At 37.4% G+C, this 16,979-nt stretch overlaps 2 protein-coding genes and 1 long non-coding RNA gene across 3 annotated transcripts in view; 1 reads left to right on the top strand and 2 right to left on the bottom strand.

Moving 5' to 3' along the window:
* LOC133880576 (mRNA cap guanine-N7 methyltransferase 2-like) overlaps positions 1-16,979 on the bottom strand; it is a 101,498-nt gene that overhangs the window by 65,054 nt on the left and 19,465 nt on the right. The gene's annotated exons all lie outside the window — the stretch shown is intronic.
* LOC133880573 (putative disease resistance protein RGA4) lies at positions 1,392-12,257 on the top strand (the record flags this gene model as incomplete). The annotated part of the gene is made up of 2 exons (XM_062319550.1): positions 1,392-1,778; positions 10,803-12,257. Coding segments are annotated over exons 1-2 (1,761 nt in total), but the record flags the coding sequence as incomplete, so codon positions are not given.
* Positions 12,343-15,930, bottom strand: LOC133880582 (uncharacterized). The gene is made up of 3 exons (XR_009902329.1): positions 15,534-15,930; positions 14,010-14,107; positions 12,343-12,716 (listed from the first exon to the last, which is right to left on the bottom strand). It is a non-coding gene; the product is annotated as an uncharacterized LOC133880582 (long non-coding RNA).

The raw sequence follows: 16,979 nt of genomic DNA on the forward strand, positions 1-16,979 counted from the left end.
GTTAAGAGAAGCAAAACTGCTACTCTAGATCGGTTCCATTGTGTTTTCTTGGTTTAAAGAACACCAATGAAGCTTATTGCAGGCAATTTTTTAAGATTTTTTTTCTATATTTAAAAAAAATAAAATTAAGAAAGCTCCAGCTACTGCTCTAATCCTCACTCTAGCTCATACATACCCAAAAACAAGCTCTCAGTACTCGTTCAATTTATCTCTTGCGCATTAGAACGAGGTTAATTAGTCTCTTTCGAACAACATGTACCTATTAACTTTGAAATTTTGTAATTGTTAAAGCCCCCCATAGTTCAATTAGCCCCCATGGTTCATTTAACCCCCATAAGGAAAAAAAAAAAAAATGAAAGTAAAGCTTTTTCCGTAGATTAATGCGAGCTTCATAACTTTGTAGTTGTTAAGGGAAATTGAATTGAATGTAATTAAGAATATATATAAAACTAAAAAAATGATTTTTTTTTTTTTTTTTTTAAGTTTAATATTGGGGTGGTTGGCCACCCTAGTAGCTGATTGGGGTGGTCGACCACTCCCAAAACTGCTTGGGGGTGGCTTAGCCACTCTTTTGAGGGTGGCTCGCATTAATTTTGGATGTGGTCAATCCACCTCTGGACACTTGGGAGTGGTTTGGCCACTACCCCCAGATGTCCAGGAGTGGCTCGATCACCCCCTGCATTTTTATTTATTTTTCTAATTTATTTTATTATGATTATATTATTATTATTATTATTGAGTTGGGTTAAAAACGGGTTGAATTCTAACCAGTTTCTAAATTTGAAATTCAAAAACCATCCAAACAAATTTTTGAAATACAATACAATATAATCTAAATTATATTGACACCCAAACATCCCCTAATTTTTTTTTTTTTTTTAATCTCTTCGTTTTTAATTCCTTTTAATAATATCTAATATTATACAAAAATTTAGGGTTCCCATTTATAAGAATATTCTGAATTTTCTGGGGTATTATACATTATTCATCTAAAAGATAATTCATGCATAGCAGTCAAATTAGTCAATGGAGAGATTAAAAATCTCTTTTATGTGTAGAAGTCTCTTTTGCATACTTTTTTTTTTTTGCGTCCTTAAAATTACAATCGGTTCAGATTGTCGATGGAGATTAAAAGCTCTATTAAAATTGCCAACTACTTGAAATTCTCTTATCTGTACCAAAAACTCCTTAAAATTACTATTGCTTCAGATTGCCAACTACTTGCCAACCACCAGAATTTCTCTTTTAAAATTGGCAACTACTTGCCAACTACCAGTTCATTAATTAACCTTTATTATTATTATTATTATTATTATTATTATTATTATTATGTATTTCTTGGTAACATCCAAGGAAGGGAGCTGAGAGACGTGTTATAAATATATATGCGCCCAGTCCTTCCTATCACACACCAAACATATCTTCATTCGATTCTCTACCCTTTTTAGCATTCCTCCACTCACCATCAAAAAATGGCAGAAGGTGTTCTCTTCAACGTTGCTGAGGGAATCATTGGCAAATTGGGCTCTCTGGCTTTCAAAGAGATCGAACTGCTCTGGGGTTTCAAAGATGAGCTTGACAAGCTTACGAACACCGTTTCCACAATCCAAGCTGTGCTTCTGGATGCGGAGGAGCAACAAGCCGTTGGGAGCCATGCAGTTGGAGATTGGCTGAAAAAGCTAGAGGATGCCATGTATGAAGCAGACAACTTGTTAGATGATTTCTCCACTGAATGTCTGCAGAGAGAAATTATGACCCGTGATAAGATGGCAAAAGAGGTACTCTAACACTCTCAATACGTTAGGACTAACTAGCTCTGTTTTTGTAAAAATTTTACGACATTTTCTAACATAATAAAATGCATGGATTTAAAACTGTTAGAGAATTATTCATATAATTATGATTGGATAAATATGGAAGGAGAGCACATGAGATTGAATGATTTGATTGTAATTGATTATAATCGAATTAGAATTGAATACTTTCAATTTTGATTTGATTTGAACTTCTCCAATAATTTTTTGTATTCTCTCTATATCCCTATAAATAGCAATGATTTTTATTATAAATTTATCAAGAGAAATAAGAGCATAATATAGTCCTTTAATTTGGGTTTTACTCTATATATGTAGGTCAAACCACGTAAAAAAATCTCATCTCTATTTTACTTTATTTTCACTATTGTCTCTATTTTCTATTCGTTTATCTTTTCTTTCAAAAACTTGAATGCGGAGATGTGTAAAAGTCATCAAACATAAATTCAACAGGTCTCTTCAAATTAAACAAAAAAATATTTATTTGTTAAAACAAAGCTTTGGGTTTAATCTTAATTAAACCTAATTTTTTTCTTTTTTCTTTTTGTATTTTACTCCAAAATGAACATTTTTATTTAAATAAATATTTGTCCCATTTTATTTCTATTTATCAATTTTTAAAACCATTTTAACTTAGAAAATCAATTATCTTCCTCTGCTTAGTTAAGAAGATTCTAAAAAAACAATTAAAATTACTTTTCTGACTTTATCGATATAATTAAGAAGATTAAAGATGAAGAGAAGATTTCCCAAATTTGTTTCAATTACCATAGCAATAAACCTTCCAATTACCACGATAATAAAATAAATAAATAAATTTATATTTAAATAAAATAAAGAGAGATTTAGAGAGTTTATTGTGGGATCGATGCTTTTGAAAAGTAGTTAGTTAAACTAAAAAATGTGAGGTTTTTAGTCAAATTTTAGCTAAATAATAGAGATTTCATTATGAATGCTCTAACTAGTTTGCCAAATTCTAAAGCTATATAAACAAGCTAGCTTAAAAAAACATAACATGCTAGTTTTGGGCCTAATTAGCATAAAACACCTTTTTAGGCCTATAATCTAATTACAATGGATCAAACACACTTCTCTAAACATGTCTACCAAATTTTCTAAAATTACTTCAAATCAGTAGATTTTCTTTGATTGTTTGGGAAAATTTATATTATTTAAACCCGATTGATTTTCCTTTAATTACATAGTTATAGTTAAAATCAAATCTTTTTTTTCTTTTTTTGAAGATATTCATATGAAATTTCAACCTTGCAAGACTCTGTGGCATGGCTGAGTTCATGTTAAATCATAGGATTTGTAATTATCCTCTTCTTCTTTTTGTCATAAAAATATATTGTCCAATATCTAGAATAAAATTTGTACTTAAAATGACATGTCAATTTATTTAAGAACTAAGTATGGTTCGGCTGGGGTATATATTTTTTTTTGGATGAATTAAAGCATTTTATAGATCAAACACAATCCGGTTACAAACTCTCCAGCAATGAGCTGGATACAAACTCCCAAGAAGGGAAACAACACACAACTGCAAAACAACTAAACAAGAACCTACTACTAAGCTAACTGATAGTGTAGGTTCCATTTATGCACCAAGTCAACATTGAGAGCAGTCTTCTTTCCAGCACTTTTAGCCATGAACCTCAATCGGACCTCCCATTTAATTGTAGCCACCAAAGCCTCCTCTGTCTTAGGCACATTTCCTTGACATAGGTCATTTCTTTGCCTCCAAATATGATACACTGTGTTACGTGCCCGGGATTTGGAACGTGTATTTGGCTGTTGAACAGGGAAGGCAGAAGGATCCGATCTCCTTGGCTTGCCTATGATTGCAATAGAACGTGATAATGCTAGGTAATTCGAGGAACCTAGAGACCTCCCAAACAACTCAAGAGTTGAAATTGATATTAATTGATACCTCTTTATTCATCAGCTTCTCCTCTTTATAGAGTTTACAAGATACGGCTGACTAAGTAGATGAATTACATTAGACTTCTACTAGAAAAGATAAATAAACTTCTATCTCTACTTCTAAGACTTGCTACTAGGACTCTGCTACGAGAACACTGCATCTCCTTGAGACCTAGTACCACTTAACTACTTGAGGACATATCCTCTTATTAACACCTCTATCATATCTAACTACTCACCGCTGTTCTTGATAGTCTTGGTCTCTAACTCTTCTCCTGCACGTATCATTCCTCCCCCCTTAAAATTTCCCTTGTCCTCAAGGGAGAATGTTGGGAAACGGAGCATGAATTCTGGTAGGAGCTCCCACGTAGCATCAGCAAGAGAACGATTCACCCAATGCACCAAAACTTCAGACCTTCGTTGCTGAACCCGTTGTTCTAACACAGCTTGTGGAAGTAGAGATGTTTCATCATCTCTTGGCATGGGCAGAGCAACAGACACAGGCACTCCATCTCCTACCCATTTCTTCAATAAGGATACATGAAAGACATTGTGAATACGGGACCCAGGAGGTAGTTCCAGTTTATAAACCACTGGTCCTATTTTTGCCACAATACGGTATGGCCCATAGAACTTAGGGGCGAGCTTCTGTGACACACGTTTCACCATAGATTGTTGCCGGTACCCTTGTAACTTCAAGTATACCCATTCTCCTGGAAGAAAGTGACGTTCTTGATGGCCCTTATCATAAACTTGTTTCATCCGGTTCTGTGCTAGTTGGAGTTGTTGCCTGACTTCACAAATTACGACATCTCGATCCAGCAACAAGTTCTCTATTGCAGCCACTCTCGTAGTACCTGATACATAACATAAAAGAGTAGGTGGAGGCCTACCATAAACAACTTCAAATGGACTCTTTTTTGTGGCAGAGTGAACACTTGTATTGTAACAAAACTCCACCCACGGCAGCCATGTAACCCACTTCTTTGGATTGGAACTAGTAAAACACTGCAAATACATCTCCAGTGTACGGTTTACCACCTCAGTTTGTCCGTCCGTTTGTGGATGATGGGAAGAACTAAAGTTAAATTTAGTCCCATTAAGCTGAAAAAGCTCACGCCAAAACAGACTAGTAAATGTCGGATCTCTGTCACACACAATTGATGTAGGCATGCCATGCAACCGGAAGATTTGCTCAAAAAATGTTTGAGCAATTTGAGTGGCTGTGTACGGATGTCTGATGGCTATGAAATGCCCATACTTAGTAAGGCGATCCACTACAACAAAAATGGTGGTCTTTCCCAGCGACACGGGTAATCCATCTATGAAATCCATGGATAAATCTGACCAAATCTGAGCTGGGATAGGCAGAGGTTGTAACAGCCCTGCTGGTTGTGTGTGTTCAGCTTTGTGTCTTTGACAAACTTCACATTGTTGAATGTAATCTCTTAATTGTGACTTCATACCTTGCCAGTAGAATACCGCTCGAACTCGTTGTAGGCTCTTATGATACCCTTCATGCGTACTATCATGTATTTCAGCAAGTATAGCTGCAGTTAGGGTGAGGTAGAAAGGATAAATATTCTATCCTTGAAGTAAATCAATCCAGTCCTGGCCCTCCAAGGTCCTACCGCATCTCCTTTGTGTATTCGTTGTAATATCTCTTGCAATTGTGGTTCCTGTAGTACCTCTTCTTTAATTGGCTCCACCCAATGAGGGACCGGTTGAGATAAAGCCGCCAACCCACTTTCCATCTTTCTTAAGAGTGCATCAGCTACTGAGTTCTCACTCCCCTTCTTGTATTCTATCAAAAAATCATAGCCCACCAACTTTATCAACCATCGTTGTTGTGCCTCTGTTGAAATTGTTTGTTCCCAAAGATATTTGAGACTGCGGTGGTCAGTACGAACCAGAAACTGTTGACCCAACAGGTAAGGTCGCCATTTTTGGACTACAGCCACTAGTGCCAGCATCTCCTTTTCGTATGTTGACAGGTTCAAATTCCTGCCATGGAGAGCTTTACTGAAATATGCAATCAGCTGCTTTTCTTGCATTAGCACCGCGCCAATTCCCACACCTGAGGCATCACATTCAATAATAAATTTTTTAGAAAAATCAGGGAGAGCCAATACCGGAGCCTGTGTCATTGCTTCTTTGAGTTGTAGGAATGCTACTTCAGCTTCACTGCACCATTGGAATGAATCCTTCTTGAGAAGTTGAGTAAGTGCTCGAGCTATGGATCCATATTGGCGGATGAATTTTCTGTAATAGCCGGTGAGTCCTAAGAATCCTCGTAGTCCCGCATAGCTGACACTTTTTCAGGGTCCATTCGCACTCCTTGTCTACTAATGATGTGGCCAAGATAGATAACCTCTTCTTGCGCAAAACTACACTTTTCACGTCTTACATATAGGCGGTTAGCCCTTAAAATCTTAAAAACAATTGATAAGTGTTGCAAATGCTCATCCCATGTCTTACTATAAATTAGAATGTCATCAAAGAAAACAAGAACAAACTTACGGGTAACCTTGTTAAAGATTTCATTCATCAGTGATTGGAATGTTGAGGGGGCATTGGTAAGGCCAAATGGCATGACCAAGAATTCAAAGTGTCCATGATGAGTACGGAATGCTGTTTTCTCCATATCTTCCTCATGCATTCTGATTTGGTGATACCCAGAACGGAGGTCCAACTTCGAGAAATATAGTGATCCATGCAACTCGTCTAATAATTCATCCACCACCGGAATGGGAAATTTGTCTTTGATCGTAATACGGTTGAGAGCTCGGTAATCCACGCACAGCCGCCATGATCCATCATGCTTTTTTACCAATAGAACCGGGGATGAATAGGGACTATCGCTCGGCCTTATCACTCCACTACTCAACAAGCCCATAACTATTTTTTCTATTTTGTTTTTTTGATAGTGTGGGTACCTGTATGGCCTTACATTCACTGCTCCTGCTCCATGCTGCAATGGGATCTTGTGGTCCTGAACACGGTTAGGTGGTAATCCGTGTGGTTCTTCAAAAATCTGGTTGTACTCCTCCAACAGTTTCCTCAGGCTTGAATTCTCAGTGGTTAGGAAGTCCTACTCCACTCCCAATTGTACACTGAAAAGGCGGATGATGATTCCTCCTTGTTGTTTTTTGATAGCCTTTAGTATGGGTTGGGCTTCTACCATTCTATCCTTGGGCGAAGCTATACCCCTCAACTGCACCCATTTATCTTTGTACCAGAAGCTCATGAGGAGCTTAGAGAAATCCCACATAATAGGTCCCAGTGTCCTCAGCCACTGTGCTCCTACGACAACATCATATCCCACCAAAGGTAATAAATAGAATTCTAGAGTGAATAAGGTACCCTGAATCCATACCTGCACCTTACGACATTGCCCCTTACTGTTTATCTTCTCCCCGTTGGCCACCACCACCATAAATGAGGTATTTTTCTCAGGAGTTAATCCCACCTTCTCGACTAAATCAGTGCTGAGAAAATTATGAGTGCTTCCTGTGTCTACCAAGAGCGTGACCCCTGTATTTTGAATGCTAGCTTTGAGCCGCATAGTTTGAGGAGCTTGTAGCCCTGCCATGGCGTGTAAGGAAATTTCTGAATTCCTTCTTCTACGTACGCCAGTGGGTCTTCCCTTCCTTCTCCTTCCGTCAAGTCTTCCTCCTCGTAAATTGCTTCTATTGTAAACAACTTCTTACATCGATGCCCAGGGGAGAACTTGTCATCACAGTTAAAGCAAAGACCCTTGGATCGTCTCTCTGCTAACTCCGCCGGATTCAAGCGCTTTATTGCTGGATTGCGACTACGAGATAAATTTCAAGCGCTTTATTGACTGGGTATTTCGCCTTTCTTCTGAGAATGCTGGAGCGCGCCTCTGTGTATTGTGCTTGTCTTCATATAGACGGGCTAAGCCTACTGCTGATGTTAAGGACTGAGGTTGACATGCTTGGACATCTGCTCTAAGCCCATCCTTCAATCCACTAATAAATCCTCCCATCTGCTGCATCACCGTTAGCTTTCCAGCCTTGCTCAGTAGTCTCTCGTACTGGCTTTGGTATTCCCTTACACTGCCGGTCTGCCTTAGCTTTGTTAGATCACCAAAATAATCCTCAAATTGTGTAGGACCATAGCGGGCATGCATACCTTCCTTCAGCGTCTCCCACGTCAGAGACTCGTCGCTCTCCCGGAATAATTGGTACCATAGTTGTGCTTCTTCTTCTAAGTGATAGGCGGCAGGAGGCACCTTTTCTTCCTCGGCAATATTCTGGAACTCAAAGAACTGCTCTGCCCGGCACACCCAGCTGGTAGGATCGAGTGATCCGTCATATTTTGGGAATTGTAGTTTGGTTAACTTTGGCACAAAAGAGTTTCTGTTTTCAGATTTTTCTCCCCATCTCCCAGTTTGGTTCTTGGAAGATGTCTCTTCTCCAGAATTGTCTCCAATGCTCGCCTTGATGTCTGCACACATGTCCTGCATCTGCTTCATCTGCTTCATCATGCGCTCTTGTCCTTCCAACATTTGTTTCCGTATGTCTTGTTGCCCAGCGCTTAGAGAACTCACATCCTTCTCCAAACGTTCCAGCCGTTGATCAGCCATGTCAGAACCTGGCTCTGATACCAAGATGTTACGTGCCCGGGATTTGGAACGTGTATTTGGCTGTTGAACAGGGAAGGCAGAAGGATCCGATCTCCTTGGCTTGCCTATGATTGCAATAGAACGTGATAATGCTAGGTAATTCGAGGAACTTAGAGACCTCCCAAACAACTCAAGAGTTGAAATTGATATTAATTGATACCTCTTTATTCATCAGCTTCTCCTCTTTATAGAGTTTACAAGATACGGCTGACTAAGTAGATGAATTACATTAGACTTCTACTAGAAAAGATAAATAAACTTCTATCTCTACTTCTAAGACTTGCTATTAGGACTCTGCTACGAGAACACTGCATCTCCTTGAGACCTAGTACCACTTAACTACTTGAGGACATATCCTCTTATTAACACCTCTATCATATCTAACTACTCCCCGCTGTTCTTGATAGTCTTGGTCTTTAACTCTTCTTCTGCACGTATCACACTGCTGCTGCCAAACAAAGCTTACATAAGCTAGCTTGAGGACCTTTTCCTTTCAGAGCTCCAGCACTCCAGCTAACCACTTCTGCCCATTCCACAACGGGGCCAACAATCAAACATTCAGCCATAAGAGTTCGCCAAATCCTCCTGCTGAAATTGCAATGGAAAAACAAGTGCTCAACACTTTCTTGCCTCCCAAAACAGAATCGGCATAGAGTGTTACCACCAAAGCCCCAGCTGCACATCCTTTCTTTTGTTACAAGGGCATTTCGAAAAACCAACCAAAGCACAAAAGCATGGTGAGGGATAGCCATAGGAAACCAGACTCTTTTATGCCATGGAACTACAGGATGCTTACTCCTCAAGATGTCCCAAGTCTCAGCACAAGAGTAGATACCAGATTTAGAATTCCATTTAGGCTGGTCTGTCCCTCCCAAAACAACCTCAGGAAGCTGACTTTGGATAGCCACTATACTATCCGAAAGAGCAAAGGGCCAAAATCATTATCCATTCCGAATAATAGAAGAAACATGAGCTTCCAGTTTACTCCCTGCATCATATATAGTTCTGAAACCAAATTTCTCTATCAAACAACCAGCCGGGTGCCATATATCATACCACAGGAATATCCGGCTTCCATCCCCAACTTTAAACCGAATGAAGGGCTTATTTATCTCTCTCAACTTAAGCAATTTCTTCCAGCTCCAAGAGCAAGAGTGAGGGATGGAGATTTGCCAAAAAATCTGCCCCTTGAGCCAATTAATCTCAATCCAAGCAACCCAAAGAGACCCTGCCTGAGCAAACAAACTCCAAATGTGATTAATGGCCTAATTAACCGAACCACCAAGTGGTTTTTGATGATGTTGATGCCATGTTTTGCATGTCATCAAATTAAAATCTACATGAATCACTATGTATTTATTGAGATTTTACAAACCAAGTTATGATTTTATGTAAATATCATGTGACAACACGTGAAATCCAATTGGTGTGATGAAGAACATTGATAATCAGACAAAGTTTTGTGTCTCTAATGTTTATCATGCTTGTCATCAACTAAAACTCACATAATTGATATAAACTGACATAAGCTTAATAAATAAAACACATAGTTTCATCAAAACTAAAACTAAAACTAAAACACTAAACTTTGCATAAACAGCAAAGAAAATTGAAATACTCACACTTGGGATGTAAGAGAGTGAAAGTGAAATGCAATTTATTTTGTTTTATTTAGCCCTAGTGTTTTGTTTCCAATTTATTTTTTGATTCAGTTTAAAAGTTTACTTATTTATTTCTTCATTTAATTTTTGTTTTTTTAATAATTTGAGGAATATTTTGGAAAGTTAAATGCAGAAGTAGCCACATGCAGCAAACATGACTATTTTCCCGTCTATTTTGATGCCAATTGATAAGGACGTGGCTTTTTTGACATGGGGAGGCGGTAGTTTAAGGGATCCAATTGTCTCTTTTTTTAAAGTCTAGATGCATTAGTATAAAGTTGATGGTAGTTAAGGGGGTTGAAGTATATTTTTCCCTAAAATTTTGGGAGAATGAAAAAGTGAGGGAGACTATAGGGGTTAGCCGAATATAGGGTACTTAAGGTTAGTGTTTTTCTTTTCTAATTCAAAAATGATTAGGGTTTGAGTCCTAATTATGGATTTTATTTAGGGCTTAAAAATAAACTTTGGACAAAAATACCCCCAAAGGGGCGGTTAGGGTAAAATTTCTTTCAAAATAATTTCAAACATTTAATCACATGCAATTCATTTGTCAAAGTATGATTTGGATTGACATAAAACACTTAGAATTAGAATTCCATGAAAAACAATGCAACATGTGGTCGATCTGGTTTCCACTATATCTAGGGTTCTTGATTTCTTTTTTAATAATATGATTAATAGTAATAATGTCATATTAATGAGATTGATCCATGTAAACTAGATTAACATACTTTACTAGGCTGGATGTTACAGGTACGCATATTCTTTTCTAAATCAAACCAACCATTATATGCTCTCAAAATGGGTCATAAGATTAAAGCGATAAGAGAGAGGTTAGAAGCCATCAACGACGATAGGAGGAATTTCAACTTGGAGGTACGACATGTAGAGACACAAGTCGGGAACAGGGAGAGGGATAACACTCATTCTTTTGTACCTGCAGAAGTAGTTATTGGTCGACAAGATGATAAGAAGGCAGTCATAGATCGTCTACTAGACTCCAATGTTGAAGAGAATGTTTCAATCCTTCCAATTGTTGGCATCGGTGGATTGGGAAAGACTACATTGGCTAAACTTGTTTTCAATGATGAGCAAATCCAAAAACATTTTGACCTCAAAATGTGGGTGTGTGTCTCGGATCCCTTCCATCTTAAAAATGTTGTTGAAAAAATCTTAGAATCTGCAACAAACAGGAAACAACCAACTGTTGAAATGAATACACTAGTAAACTCTTTTCAAAAAGAAATTTATGGAAAGAAATACTTCCTTGTGTTGGATGATGTGTGGAATGAGGATCATGAAAAATGGTGTCGCTTGAAAGAAGTGCTAATGGGTGGTGGAAGAGGCAGTAGAATATTAATGACTACTCGCAAAGAAAGCGTTGCAATGACCATCCGCCATGAAAGCGTTGTAAGGATTATCGGGACAGTTCAATCCTATTTCTTAAGGGGTTTAGATAGAGAAGTGTCATGGTCTTTATTTAAGCAGCTGGCATTTGAGAAAAGACAAGAGCCGAAGAATTCCAGCATCGTAGCAATTGGGATGGAGATCCTAGAGAAATGTTCAGGTGTCCCTCTAGCCATAAGGACAATTGGAAGATTACTAAGCTCCAAAAATCCTGAAACAGAGTGGTCGTCTTTTAAGAACAATGAACTCTTAAAAATATCTCAGAATGAAAATGACATCTTACCAACTCTGAAGTTGAGTTATGATCATCTTCCTTCACATTTGAAGCACTGCTTTGCTTATTGTAGTTTGTTTCCAAAAGATTACAAGATTGATAAATCAACACTAATTAAGCTCTGGATGGCACAAGGGTTTATCAAGTTATCGGATCAAAACCGAAGCTTGGAAGATGTTGGCCATGAGTATTTTATGGATTTACTCTGGAGATCATTCTTTCAAGAAACTGAAATGGATGAGTTTGGTGACATAACTAAATGCAAAATACACGACCTCATGCATGATCTTGCCATATTAGTGGCAGGATCGTTGATCACTACGTTAGATGATAAGGAGAAAGCCATTAATGAGAAAACTCGTCAAGTATCAGTTGCTTACCATATAAGCAGCAGTTCATCTCAAGTTCCAACTTTATTGTGTAAAGCAACTAGGATGCGGACAATTCTTTACCTTGGCGTGTACTTTAGGGCTAATAGTGATTGTAATGCAACCTTTTCAAGTTCCAAGTTCTTACGCGTGTTGGATTTGCATGTGACGACCCGTTTTTTTTTTTTTTTTTTTTTTTTTTTTATACAAACATAAAACGAGTCCTCACAGTGGCACGACTACGTGTCGCTCAGCCAACATATGGCACATGCCCCATAACATGTACCTGATAATCAGAGTATAACATACATCTATCTATGCAGCGGAAAACATAAATCTGAATAGCGGAAATTACAACTTATACATCTATCACAAGTTAATTACAACAAAGAGCCATTTAACATCTATCTGCTTGAGTCTTATTAACACTATAACAATAATGGCTTAACAAATAATAAGTGACACAACCGTCACAAGCCATACCAAACCTATAAAATAGTGGACAACCCGTGGTCCGACCATTACAACTGTCGCGGCGAGCTTCAGTCATAATATCCCAAGCACACTGCTACCGACCCATCGACTATACCGTAGTACCTGCAGCCAAAGAAACATCATCTACACGGTTGTGGTGGTATCCACATCCGCATAGGTGAAATAATGAGTTCACCGCCTTAGTATACCTCATACTAAGACCTCAGTGGTATAAGACTAACTGAGTTTTCACAAAGAACCAACATCTATTTATTTTTAGTCGTGCGAGCACTATATTAGCCACAATTTACCAATAGCTAATGCAGCAAACACCGACTATTTAGAAAACATTTAAAACATACTATATAGCTGTGAAAATATGTAGAAGTTCCAGACATCCCTCCTTGGAAGTTTCTACATATAGACCCCTCTATAATAATACTTTTCACCGGTCGCTTGGACATATGTGCACACGATCACTCCATCACAGATATCACGTATACACATAAGTCTTCAGCAAAGAACATGGCATCTTACTCTTCCATACTAGGATAACATTGTCAACGGCACACTCGCAACACCATCCCTAATCGTATTTCAGCTTCATGCCTTGAACGTCAGTAGATCATGAGAGCACTAGAGTTAAAACTCAATCATGCTAACACGTCTTTCCTGAAGAACAAGAACAGTCAACCTTCTTACTCATAGACATACCATTACTCGCGCCTGGACAGTCATGTATCCATGTACTTTCAAGTTCAATGTATGCTATTAACACATGGACCATCCGATAGAAATATACATAAGATCTTTTCATGAAGACTCTTATGCATACTAATACGTCTAGCAAAACTACTCATAACATAAAAACCTTTCTCACAAAACAATGCTATAATGCTATGCATGAACTGGGGCTGATACTGTTATGCTGCTGATACTGATACTGCTGATACTGATACTGTTCTGCTGCTGCTATACTGATACTGCCGGTCTGTATGCTCTATACTACATGCTCAATGTTCCGTGCTTGACCAGTATATATTTCCTACTGTGTCACGCTGAAATTATGCAGTTGTTAAATCACGTTCTCTCAAAACAAAACAATTCCAGCATTTTACCCAACACTTTGAAATCATTCAAAACTTAGTTTCTTTATCAAATCTACGCAGTTTCAACATGACATGTTCTCAAACAATTTGCATAATTTAGATCTCAACCGCAAAACATACTCAAAACACTTTAAATCAATTAACACATTTCCCTCATGCATCAATTCTTAAACATCATTGATAATATTTGAACATAATCGAAACTAAACAAATCATCTCAAAATATACATTTCATCATATGGTTGGTTCGGTTTCATAAACAATATATATATTTTTATCAATCCAATCATATAAAAATATATATTTTCTCAGTGAGTGGAATACCCACCTTGGCTGCATTAGACTCCAACTTGAACACTCCTTGGACTCTAGTCACTTGGACTCTACATTGGAGAACCAATTAAAGTCTCCAATCCGAACATGATCCTGCAAACATTGGTAGCATTAGACTATGCTATTGAATCACATACTCTATGACATCCTAACTACCCGCATGCTCACACGTCACATCACTCGCTTCTAAAGCTAGCTAGGTATCCTAAACTATTATTAGGCTAATCATTGGTTATAGGTTCTTATTATATCTTGCTTATTAATTAGGAGATGTATTTACTATTTTATTTGCCTACATATTGTTTATTACATCACATTACCATTGTGAATCCATTAATGGTTTGTTGCTTATTTACTAAGTTCACAATATTTATATTTAACATGTATTCATGCATATGTATATATGTACCTATATACATATACATATACAACTCTTAAACTTAATCGATGATACACTTAAATATTTTGGGTACCGGGATAGGTGAGTTAGCTACTAAATAGTCACATAATGGGTCCATAGTGTATTTATGTGCTTCTATAGGCTTACTAGTTTATATTTACAAACATACGGTTATTTGAGTAATCTATAACTCATTGACATTCTTATTAAAATTGGTGTCCCCTTTTATATTATCCTTAGGCTTTAGACTTACAATTACTAACATACTAAGTATTTAATCTTTATTAACTACTAACCATATAGGTAGTTTAAACTATAGGACCTTAATCTTATAGAACTTATTAATTTAATAACTCTTATTGAACTAACTTCTAATCGCATTTTATAACATCCATTCTTTTATTAAACACACCTAATTAAAATCCTCTCAACTAAAACTACCTATAATCAACCACAACGAGGAATCACTAAATATATCTTATAAAAATAAAACCCCATATACCATTGAACTCAATTTATTTACATAATAGCAATGATATATTTTTCCTACTAAAACCACCACATAACTAACCAACATCCTCAAATTACTAACCCAAAACCAGATTTGGGTTCCACTTAAAACACCCATCAAAAATCCAACCTCAAGAACACCAATCCATAATCACTTTAAATCAGCCCCTTTCACCACCAAGTTCCATCAACAAAGCTCAAGGAATATCATCAAATCAATAACCCATAACAAATCAACACAATCAATCCACTTAGCACTTCAAACCTACAAGTTCACAACAAACCCCAAATCAACCCATACATAAAACCCAACCTATCTTAGAACATTAACATAAATCTAGCATCACTAAAAACCGAAACTCCAAGAGAAATACACTATTGTCCTAAGCCATTCATACCAAAATAATATCAATCCCAAATCAGCCCCCCATGAAAACCCTAGAATTACATTTCAAGCAAAACCCATTCCAAACCCATAAAATTATTCACCTAAATTAGTGGCTTTAAAAACCCTAGGATTTCAACCTAAACCAAACCCAAAGAGAATCTGATTTTGCAACATAAATAAATGGGCAAAAGTGAAAATACAAGGAAGCTAGCGATTTTTACCTCACCAGACGTCCATGGCCAAAAACCCCATCTTTTCTTCTTCTACCCATGGCTGGACAGCTTCCATTTCAAAATCTCTCTCTCACGATCTGTTCTCTCTCTCGGCATTTCTGCACTTCGGGCTCTCTCATGGGTTGCTATGCGTGCGTGAGTGCGAGTGAGAGAAGAGGAAGAAGAAAGGGAAGGGAAAGAGAAGAGGCGAGCTGCTGTGCGTGCGTGACAAGGGAGAAGGGAGGAAGAAGAGAAAAGAAATGGTGAGGGCTGCTGCTGCCGTGAAACAGGGGGAGAGAAAAGGGGAAAAGAGAAAAAGGAGGAGAAAAGGAAGAGAGAGAAGAAGTGGGAGGGAGAGAAGTGCGTGCATGTGAGGAGAGAGGGAGAGAAAGAAAGAAAAGTGAAAGAATAAAGAGAAGGGAAGACCGGTTGGGCTTGTCCCATATTCTTATTTCCTTTTGTTTTGCTTTTCTCTTTTGTCTTTTAGCATGATTATTCTACACTTTTTCTTTCTTCTTTATTATTGCCGACAATCCATCTCTTGTCTTTAGATACATGTTGTTTAATCTTCTTCTATTATATTTGACTCTCCTTTCTTCTTTATTTCATTTATCCCTATTTCTTTTCTAACTCTTCTACCTTTCCATTTATTAATTAACATTTGACCCTACATATTTTAAACCACACCTTTGTTAATATAATTAATTACTCATTCAACTAGAACCCACTATGGTAACTATAATTATATTCTTATTATTTTATCTTAGGCTTATTTTATTTTGGTAATATAAATATCATCACCTAAAATATAATCATTAGTCTCACCATTTAATAAATACAATTTATTAAATGCTAAATTCCTATTAATTTTTCTTGGTCTTCACGTTGCATCAGTTATATGGTTCGTCAAAAACTTTGCAAAATTTAAGCTTTATTGGGAAGCTGAAGCATTTAAGGTATCTTGATCTTTCTGAAAACGACATAGAGAAGCTGCCTGATTTTATAACCAGATTGCAAAATTTGCAAACACTAAAACTCTCCTATTGTCAGTCACTAAAAGAATTGCCGAGAGACATTGAAAAATTAGTAAACCTCAAGCACCTTGAGATAGATCACTGTGATAGTTTAACTTATATGCCAGTTGGATTGGGGCAACTGACTAACCTTCAGACGTTATCCGCATTTTATGTCCACTCGGGTTCTCCCTCCAGATATAGTGATCGTGGTGGTTTACAAGAACTGGGCGGATTAAATAAGCTGAGAGGAGTGTTAGAGATTGAAAATCTGGGACATGGGAAAGGTGTTGCGTTAGAATGTAAGGCTGCGAATCTGAAGGAGAAACAACATCTTCGTACTTTGTCTATATTGTGGAAAGAAGTTGGGTTAGATGATGCCAATAATTCGGATGAAGCGTCATTGGAAGGCTTCGAACCGCACCCAAATCTGAAAGGGCTT

Source organism: Alnus glutinosa, chromosome 10, assembly GCF_958979055.1.
Source record: "Alnus glutinosa chromosome 10, dhAlnGlut1.1, whole genome shotgun sequence".
Lineage (NCBI taxonomy): Eukaryota > Viridiplantae > Streptophyta > Magnoliopsida > Fagales > Betulaceae > Alnus > Alnus glutinosa.